We start from the raw sequence: 10,903 nt of genomic DNA on the forward strand, positions 1-10,903 counted from the left end.
CATAAGGAGATTAGTTGTGCCTTGTTGCTAAGAGAGATTTTGACTGCCACATGTGTTAATATGGAGGCTGTTGATGGCCTCTGTTGAACAACCTGTGAGTGAGAATAGGCGAGAAAGCTTTGTAAGGAGAGGAAACACCAAGATTTTGATAAAACACTAACTTTTGATAAACAGTAAAGGGGTGGTCTTTTGTTGTTTTTTTATTAAGAGATAAATATTTTGTGACTTGGTAGGAATAATCTAGTAGACATGGAAAAACGATAATTTAACCCAGAGAATAAAATGAGAAACATATTTCAAGTAGACTTAAAATGAGTTTATAGAGAAGCAGAAGAGTTGGACTTGTGTAAGAGACATGGGAGCACAGTTCGTTTACCTCAGTGAAAGGAAAACTATATAAAAAGAAATTAAATAAGACTATATAAAAAGAAACAAATGGAGAGGAAGGGTTTTTTTGGGATAGAAGTTTCTTTACTGATTGTCTCTTTGTGAAAAAATAAACAATGTTCTTATCTAAGTCAGAGTAAGGTAATAGATATTTGGTGGGTTGTTTTTTATTATTATTATTTTGGTTTGGGTTGGTTTTTAAGTTTTTTGGGGTTGTTTGTTTTACAGTTTCGGTATGCAAGCTCTGGCCAGGCTCTACCTCTTAAATGCTAAGATTAAAGGCATGCACTGTCCCAGCTGACAAAGGTATTAGAGGTTTAAGAGCAAGAAAACTAGCATGCCTTTAATCCTATCAGGGAGCAAGGGGCAGATGGATCTCTGTGAGTTCAAGGCTAACCTGTTTTACAGAATGAGTTCCAAAAGAGCCAGAGCTATAAAGAGAAACTCTGTCTCAGGAAAAAAGAAATAGGAAAACTACATGACGAAGTTAACTTAGAGAGTAGAAAAGTATAAACACACCACCCTTCCAGGAAAGTTTAATAGACTTACTAGACAGATAGCCTTGTAAAATACAGACCAGCTGGTATTATCTACCAGGAAGTTTACCAAGAACCTATTTGGAACTTATAAATATTACTCACATCCATCATATTTCCAAAACTTGTAGTAAATAGTTCACAAAATTTGATTATGAGAAGTGATGGAATTAGCCAAAGGGAAAACAAAGAAAAAAAAGATGAAGCAAGAGAACAAGAAAGCCGGGTGTGGTGGCGCATGCCTGTAGTCCCAGCACTTGGGAGGCAGAGGCAGGTGGATTTCTGAGTTCAAGGCCAGCCTGGTCTACAGAGTGAGTTCCAGGACAGCCAGGGCTACACAGAGAAACCCTGTCTCGAAAAACCAAAAAAACAAAAAGAGAGAACAAGAAAATAAGAACATGAATATATAGACCATGTCAAATTCAAGGTTTGGTAAGATTTGACCTATATTTTTAAAACTCAAAGTCTTCCCTCTGTCTTTCTTCTTTTCTATGATTGTTGCAAATATTTCTCCTTTACTTTTTGCTTCATTTTTCCATATTTGTATAACCAGTTTGCCCTCCTTTACTGTGTATATTAGTATGACATTGATGTCTGAATATTACTTCTTAAGATTTATATTTATTTTATCAATGATTATGTGTGTGTACATGTGGATTTATGCACAAGTGAGTGTGTAAGCCTTCAGAGTCCAGAAGAAGCATAGGATCTCGTGGAGGTGGAGGTACAGGCCCTTGTGAGACACGAGTGCTGGAGTCAAACCCTGGTCTTTGAACTGCTTAGCCCTCTTTTCAGCCCCTGCATCTATATTTTATGTCCCTTGCCAGGAGCTTAAAACCTGGTTTAACTGTCTGTTTCTATATAATCTCCAAACTTCCATTTTTATAACCATGTAATACATTATTGACATTTTCTGATTTTTTTCAATTGGTTAAATATTTCCCACTTTATCTTTAAATTTTGTGCTTGAATGTTATGGTAGATGTTAATGATAAATCAATATGATTTTAATATTCATAATATTAACCTATTATTTTATATTATTCTAGGGAGGAAAATTGTAATTAAAAGAAGATGTCTATGTCATGAAAAATGGAATTGTTGGTACTGTGCTGTTTGTTATGTGTATGTAGTGAATACTCATTGAAGCTGTTATTTTATTATTTTTAATAAATTTTTATATTTTAATATTTTAAAGAAACACTTCTAAAATATAACTATATTTGTAGTAAAAATTAAGTCAATTTATTGATTATTTTGGTGAAAATTACTGTTTTCTTCGTCTTTGTCTTACATAACAATAATGACTAAAATATTTAAAAGTACATTTAGTATTTGCACTTTTAGTCATGCTATTATATTTCTTGCTATTTTTAAAATATTTACTTGTAACAACACTTTTCTGAATTTACAAATCCTTCTGTGATAAGTTCTTAAGACTTGATGGGTGTTTGCTGTTTATCATTTACTATTTTAGATTCTTTATATTTTGAAACTCATTTAATCCTCAAAACAGCCTAATGAAGTAGATATGGTATTATTTGTGTTTTTAAATAGAATTATTTAACATGGTAGAACTATATGTTCTAAAGAAAGTTAATCACTGCAAGTATTTTTGGGTTGGTGACTCCATTTATACATGGTTAGCATTAAGCGTTGAACATTGAGGCCTTAATATGTTACTAGTCATCATGTGAGTGCTGAGAGTCAAACAGAGGTCCTCTGGAAGAGGAGCCAGTGCTCATGGAACCATCTCACCAGCCCTATCCAGTCACATGTCAGTAGTACCATCTGAGTAACACCAATTTAGAAATTCTAGAACCAAAACATACATTTGAAAGTTGAAAACACCCAGTGTGAGCTTAACAGAAGCAATGACAATTGGCAATGGCAGAAATATTAGTTGACCTAAAGACAGATAAATAGAAAATATTCAGACTGAGGAACAAGAAGAAAAATGATAGAATATATATGAAAACAACATACAGCATATATGGAGACCATTAAGGTTAAGAAGAGAAATGGGGTAGAAAATCAGGGTATTTATAATTATAGCTGAAAGTACCTCAAACTTATTGAAACAGAACCTGTAGTTCAGTAAAGCCTAATAGGACAAATACATACACATACACTATAACACACACACAAACTCCTACTTATATAGTAGTAAAATACTGGAAACCAAAAATATAAAGAATAACTTAGAAGCACATTTCAAAAGATTTATGTAGGAAGGCAGCATCCAAAAGAAGACTGATTTCTAATTATTAATTATAAACAATTTGGTTTTATTTTTACTTTTAACTTTTTTGACACAGTCTTATTAATGTACTCCTGGCTGGCCTGGAACTTGCTGTTTACACCGGGTTGTCCTTGAACTCATAGAAATTCACCTGCCCCTGCCTCTAGATTAAAGGCATGTGCCACCATGTCCAGCAATGTGATGTTTTTGTTTGTTGGTTGGTTTGTTGGTTGGTTGGTTGGTTGGTTGGTTTGGTTTTTAGAGACAGGGTAGTTCTGGCTGTCCTGGAACTCACTCTGTAGACCAGGCTTGGCCTCGAACTCAGAAATCCGCCTGCCTCTGCCTCCCAAGTGCTGGGATTAAAGGCGTGTGCCACCACACCCAGCCAATTTGATGTATTTTAAATAGAAGAAAACTAATATGCTGCAAACAGTAGGATTGATCAAACAATAAGCATAAGAAAACTTCAGGGCTATGTTAGTATCAGACAAAGTGTACACCCAAAAGATGTGTTGTCATCATAGACAAAGGATGTTTCCTAATTGTACCTGAAGATATTCTCTTAAATGTATACATCTCAAACACCAGACTTTAGCAGAATTAGAAAGAAAGAAAGAAAGAAAGTCCACAACCATAGTAGAAAAGTTTAACCTCTGCTTTTTAGTAATTAAAAAAATAATAAACTGAAAAATATATAAATTTGGATCCTATCAACATTAATTTAGGGAATATTAGGTACACCTTTCATGCCTCCCATTATTTTGACAAATGAAATGGAGTTAAAAACCTAGCTATTAGTCATTAATAGTCTCCCAACCAAAAGAAGCCCAGGACAGATGGGTTTAGTGCAGAGTTCTATCAGACCTTCAAAGAAAACCTAATTCCAACTCTCCTCAAACTATTCCACAAAATAGAAACAGAAGGGACTCTACCCTATTCAATCTATGAAGCCACAATTACTCTGATACCTAAACCACAGAAAGACCCAACAAAGAAGAGAACTTCAGACCAATTTCCCTTATGAATATCGACGCAAAAATACTCAATAAAGTTATTGCTAACCCAATCCGAGAACACATCAAAACGATAATCCATCCTGTCCAAATAGGCTTCATCCCAGGGATGCAGGGATGGTTTAATATACGGAAATCCATCAACGTAATCCATTATAAAAACAAATTCAAAGACAAAAACCACATGATCATCTCGTTAGATGCTGAGAAAGCATTTGACAAAATCCAACACTATTCATGATAAGTTTTGGAAAGATCAGGAATTCAAGGCCCATACCTAAACATAATAAAAAAATAATATACAGCAAACCAGTAGCCAACATCAAAGTAAATGGAGAAAAGCTGGAAGCAATCCCATTATAATCTGTGTTCTTAATTCCCTTTTGTTTCTTTTAAGAACAAGAGACTTAAGGAAAACCACTGGCCCTTTCTACTATGTGAGGACACAGAAAGAAGTTATTGTCTGTGAACCAGAAAGTACACATTCACCAGATACCAGTCTGCCAGTCAGTGCCTTAGCTTTTCTAATCCCCAGAACTGTGAGAAAAAACAAAACAAAAAACCATTCCTGTTGTTGAAAAGCCTTCCAGTTTGTGGTATTTTTTATTATAACAGCCAGAATGCACCAAAACATTAAAATTATGTGTTTCAATTTTTCCAAAACAAAAAGAACAATAAAAATATTTTTTCCTTAGTTTCCTATCTAGTCTAGCTACCCATCTCGTCATATATATACTTTAAGTGGACTGGGTTCTTGAAAGATAAATAAGTTTGCTGTTTCTCTTTCTTTTGCTTTCACTCAGTGATGTCTTTTTTTAAGAAACAACCTTTAAAATACCATCTTAGATTGTTCTCATTAGGATCCTCAGGTGACAACAAGGTATTTTGAAACATTCAAGTGGCAGTACAGTACTGAGCACTATGAGCAAAATGGAAGCGTTTGTCTTCACAAGTCTTACAGTCTGCTGATACTCAGTATGGACAAGTGCCATTTGGGAAATTGCAAGATGTTGTAAGAGTTTGTATCTAAGATATCAGAAAAAGATTCCTGGAAGAAATTACTTTTATATTAACGAAGACTAATTAAATTTGGGCAAAGGGCAGAGATCTGGGGAGACCAGAAAGATGAGGAGAGTGACTAGGTGATGTGTAAGAATGTGGAGGAAATAATAAGTAGGCAGGGACACATAACAAAATATCAAAACACAACAAAAGATGGAAGAAGCTAGCTGGCACAGGTGATTCTTTATTCTACAACTTAGCCTGCCCCCTCTCTCTCCTCTTCCTCTTCCTCCTCCTCTTCTTTCTTCTCTTCCTCCTCCTCCTCTCTCTTCTCCTTCTTTTTTTCCCCTCCTTTTGGAGACAGGGTTTGTTTCTCTGTGTAGCCCAGGAACTCACTCTGTAGACCAGACCAAGCTGTCCTTGAACTTAGGTATCTGCCTTCCCTGCCACCCAGGTACTGGGACTAAAGATGCTAACTGGCACAAATGAAGGTTTTTGGGGTTTTTTTGTTTTGTTTTTGTTGTTGTTGTTGTTGTTTGGTTTTTGGTTTTTTTTTTTTTACAATTCAACTTGCCATTTTCCCCCTTACCTTTCCTTTTAATAACAAAAACAATTCCAGCTGCCATTCTCTTATGCCTAAACGATTCTAGTTCTCTGGGTGGTTGTCTTTTCCACAAGTCCTTAGAAGAGCTTTATAATTCCCAAATCAGTCTTGTTTCACTTGACACCATGGCAGAGGAACAGAATTGGCTATATACAATCTAGATATTTATATTATAGCTAAAAGTTATATAGGGTTGCATACATGATGAATGAGAATATATTCTTGTGTTTTCAGTAAATTTTTAACTGTTTCACTTTGTTCTGATTTTATGATTGCCATATGATCATATACTTGTGTGTAGGAATGCAACTTTTGCTTTAGTAAAATGAGAATGTAAACATGGTGGTTTGAGTTCTCCAGTCTTGGGCACTTGAATTCTTAGTCCCCAGTTGGTGGCTTTGTTTGGGTAGGTATAGGAGATGTGGCCTTGCTGGAGGAAGTATGTCACTGTGGGAAGGGTTTGACATTTCAATAGCCATGTGTTGTTCGGTTTGCTCTCTCTGCTTTCTGTTTGTAGTTTCAGATGTGAGCTCTCAGATGTTCCTGCCCCCATGTCTACTTCTTGCTGCTACAACTCCCTGCCATGATGGACTCTGATCTCTCTGAAACAATAAGCTCAGATAAACTCTTCTATATTTTGTCTTGGTTTTGGTGTTTTATCACAGCAGTAGAAAAGTAACTAATAAGTTGGGTGTGGTGGCGCACGTCTTTAATACCAGCACTCGGGAGGCAGAGGCAGGTGGATTTCTGAGTTCGAGGCCAGCCTGGTCTACAGAGTGAGTTTCAGGACAGCCAGGGCTACACAGAGAAACCCTGTCTCAGAAAAAAAAAAAAAGAAAAGAAAAAAAGAGTAACTAATACAGTAGTAATGGACCAATATGAATTTTTAGTTTTAAGACAATTTTATTTGGGGCTGAAGAGATGGCTCAGCGGTTAAGAGCACTCACTGACTGCTCTTCCAGAGGTCCTGAGTTCAATTCCCAGCAACAACCATATGGTGGCTTAAAACCATCTGTAAAGGGATTTGATGTCCTCTTTTGGTATGTCTGAAGAGAGCAACAGTGTAAATTTTACACTTATGTAGAATTATAAATAAACAAACAAACAAATCTTTTTTAAAATGTTTAAATTTTTTTATTTTTAAATTGATGGCTATCACCAGAAAGGAATAAAGCCCTATACCTATTACTACTCAATAATGGAAAGCAAAATGGGTTCATAAGCTCAAATCTGTATGAAATTAAGCAAAGTTTGAAAGAAAACAAACGTCAGAAGTAAGGGAGATGTTTAATCAAGCTGAAAACATAGATGTTGCAATAGAAACAGGAAAATTCACTTTACTCTGTCATACATCATGTTGCTGGGGAGTCTGTAGCACCCATTTCAGAAAGATGGTGTGGCTACATTTCTCTATAACTTCCACCACAGGTTGGGTGACAGACAGATTCCAGGATCTCTCTGGACAGCCAGACTAGCTGAATCACAAGCACGCCCTTGAGAGAACTGTAGTGTTCCTGCTCTCCTTTCTCTGCTTCCTGGTTTGAAATGTGAAAGTTTGCTGGCTTATGTACTCATAAAACGCTCTCCTCCCCAGAGACCCAAACAAGTGGGGCTATCCAATGTTGGACCAGGATTCTGAGTTCCTAGTGACAGAGCTTGTCCTTTTTTACTTATATATGACTGTGTGATTAACTGCCATAGGTGTACAGATGTTAACAGAGGCCAGGAGTAAGACTCTTCGGAACTGGAATTGTGAGCTACCTGATGAGTGTGCTGGGATCTAAACTCAGGTCCTCTAGAAGGGCAGCAGATGTCTTAACTGCCGAGTCATCTCTCTAGCATGAGGGGTTTGTTCTTAAAATCTCTTTCGAGGTCTATGGCAAGGATTACACAGGAGGTTCCCTAGTGCTAGTTTTGGCAGCTGTCTTGGTTTGGGTTCGTTTCTGTGAAGAGACACCATGACCACAGTAACTCTTATAAAGAAAAATATTTGATTGGGGCTGGTTTACAGTTTCAGAGGGTTCCCATTATGTTAATAATGTTCCTGCCCCCATGTCTACTTCTTGCTGCTACAACTCCCTGCCATGATGGACTCCATTATTTACATGATGGGAAAGATGGCAGTGTGAGGGAAAGATATGGGACTAGAGGAACTGAGAGTTCTACATCTTGATCTGCAGGCAACAGAAGGCAGTTGTATTACACTGGGTGTAGTTTGAGCATATACAGTCTCAAAGCCTACCTCACTGTAGGCTTTCTTCAAAAAGGCCACACCTCCTAATAGTGTCACACCCTATGAGCCAAGTATTCAAACACATGAATCTATGGAGGCCATTCCTATTCAATCAATCACCACAGCACAGATGCTAAAATAGGAGTTTAGCCGGCCGCTGACCAGTTATTGTTGCGTGCCTGTCCATTCTGGTTCTTTGTCACACTTACTCACTTTAACAAAAAGGCAGGTCAAAATCCCCCATGAAGTTATTGGCATGCTGTATCATGAAGGAGTACACCTGGCTTCCTGAAGTCATACATGTTACTTTCTACTTTTGGAATAGACCAGAACTAGTTAATCTAATTAAAAACTATTCTGAATATATGTGTATATATGCATATATGTGTGTGTACACATATGTATGCATAGATTCATATGTGTGTGTATGTATATACATGTTGTTCCAGGAAAACAATGCTTTTCTCAATCAGAAATTTGCTCACTTAATCTTTTTTTTTAAATCACTTTCATAAGTTCACATGAAGCTAACAGTAACATTATTGAGGAATGGTAAGCATGAACCAATAAAAGCTAATGAAAGAGTTCCAGGACAGCCAGGGCTATACAGAGAAACTCTGTCTCAAAAAACCAAAAAAAAAAAAAAAAGCTAATGAAAAATATTGTGTAAGTCATATTAAGAGAATATCATTTAAAAAGTGAAATTAAATTTTTAGCCCTACTAAGGTTTGAGTAGAAGAAATTCCCAACATATATAAGAAAAAATACACATTTTTGCAAAACATACAGATTTTGCTGATGGGAAGCAATACAGAATCATAGATTCTGCTTTCCTTTCATTTCTGTTGCTATAAGTAAAGAGAGCTGGGGGAGAAAAACGGTTTATTTGGTGTTCAATTCCAGGTTACAGTTATTGCAATAAAGTCATAGAGGTAGAAGCTTGAGACAGCTGGTCACGTCACATCCACAGTCAAGGGTAAGGAGAAATGAATAAACACACACCCATGTTGCCAATTTACTCTTTCTGCTTTGGCTTTTAGCTCTTCCCATTCTGTATAGTTTAGGATCCCCTGCACAGGGAATGCTGCTGCCCACAAAAGACGAGTTCTTCCTACATAATTAGCAATGGAGACAATTCCCCATTCCAAACATACCCACAGAACAACTTGATCAAGAGTAATTTCTCAACTGAAACTCTTCCCCAGTAATTCCAGGTTGTGGCAAGTAGACATTTAAAACTAACCATCCTAGTTACAAAAACAGCCTGTCTTTACTCATGGAAAACAGATGGTGTGAATATCAATGTCTGACAAGGCTTGCTTAGGCTGTAATGAACAGGTATGGACAAATAATTGACATTTGTGGTTTCCTGAATCTTGAGCTTGCATTATCTGGGCCAGACAAACAGGTCCTTTAAACAGAAGGAGGAAAACAAAAAACAATACATCAAGGTAAGTCAGTTCCAGTCCAGACATGTAAAAGATTTGACATTATTGTTTTAGAAAGGTGATGGTGGGGCTGGTGAGATGGCTCAGTGGGTAAGAGCACCCGACTGCTCTTCCGAAGGTCCAAAGTTCAAATCCCAGCAACCACATGGTGGCTCACAACCATCTGTAACAAGATCTGACTCCCTCTTCTGGAGTGTCTGAAGACAGCTACAGTGTACTTACATATATTAATAAAATAAATCTTTAAAAAAAAAGGCGATGGTATCTTAAGGGGTTATGATTTTAATTATTTCTTTTAACAAATTACTATTTAAGAAACATTAAATGGAAAGAACAAGTTTTGAGCAGTGGGGAGAAAACAGAATAATTGATTACCCTCCTGGATTTTTCACATTTGTAGGGTGTAAATGCTAATGCCTTTAATCCTGGCATGGAGGAGGCTGAGGCAAGTAGATTGCCATGAGTTCAAGACTAGCCTAGGCTACATAATAAGACCACATTTCCAAAAGGGGGTGGGGGAGGATAACTACATGTTATGTAAAGTGGGTGTGGTGAAGCTTGTCTTGTCTGTAACCCCAGTGCTCTAGAGGCAGAACCAGAAGGTTCAGAGGTTCAAGGTCCTCCTCAGCAGTCATGTTGAGCTACAGAGAGTGTGAGCCCATCCTGGATTATAGGAGGCCCTGTCTCAAAGAGGTAATGATCCTGGTTTAAATTGCCTTCTATAAAGAGCCACCTCCTTCTTACACTCTGGTATTTATTCAATAAATTGAAGTTGATTATTATTTGCAAACTAACATACTCTACAGATTATTTTTTCTTCTCTATTTTTTATTTAAGTTTTATTGCATTATGATGAGAAAAGATGCATAATTTCAATTTATCTGAATTTGTTAACATTTAAAAACATATTTTGAGTAAATAGACTCACATCATGTTCTTTCCCTTTTGTACCTCAACTCCTCCCAGAGACCCCCCCTTCAATACCTGCCATACCTTTCTTTTTTTATCATATTCTTTAAAATTTATAAAATATTATAACAATAAAAATGAGTATTATAAGAGTTGTTTGATATAAAACAATCAGTTGAACAGTTTTATGTAGATGCTTGTCTACAGCAATACTGAAAATACATTTTTCTCAACATAAATTTTAAATAATTCCAAATATATTAACTGTATGATAGTTTAAAATAATTTATCACTATTAGTTTTTTTAATGAACATAAATAAATAAAGTCTTTTTCTTTGTTTGTTTTGTTTTTAGTAGAGCTTAAAATCTTGGCTCTTACCATGGCATAAACCCAAAATAAGAACAATTTTTGGACATTGGAGTTCATTGTAATAAGGCTGTACTTCAGTGTCCCTCACATCACCAAAGGATTTTGCCTCCATAGTAGCTAAGCTAAGAGTTGACTGTTCTGCTGTGCCAAGGAATGAA

At 36.4% G+C, this 10,903-nt stretch overlaps 1 protein-coding gene across 2 annotated transcripts in view; it reads left to right on the plus strand.

Annotated features, from left to right (window-relative positions):
• Positions 1-9,751, plus strand: part of Ccdc18 (coiled-coil domain containing 18) — a 107,852-nt gene extending 98,101 nt beyond the window's left edge. Inside the window, exon 28 of one of the 2 annotated variants that reach the window (XR_003955715.1) lies at positions 1,973-9,751. Coding sequence is in view for 1 of the 2 variants with exons in the window: in NM_028481.1 (NP_082757.1) it covers positions 1,973-1,987 (15 nt within the window). In the remaining variant the exon portion in view is untranslated. The remainder of the gene's footprint in view (positions 1-1,972) is intronic. The other variant, NM_028481.1, reaches the window with a different exon arrangement.
• Positions 9,752-10,903: the final 1,152 nt, after the last annotated feature.

Source organism: Mus musculus, chromosome 5 (genome assembly GCF_000001635.26).
Source record: "Mus musculus strain C57BL/6J chromosome 5, GRCm38.p6 C57BL/6J".
In the NCBI taxonomy this organism is placed as follows: domain Eukaryota; kingdom Metazoa; phylum Chordata; class Mammalia; order Rodentia; family Muridae; genus Mus; species Mus musculus.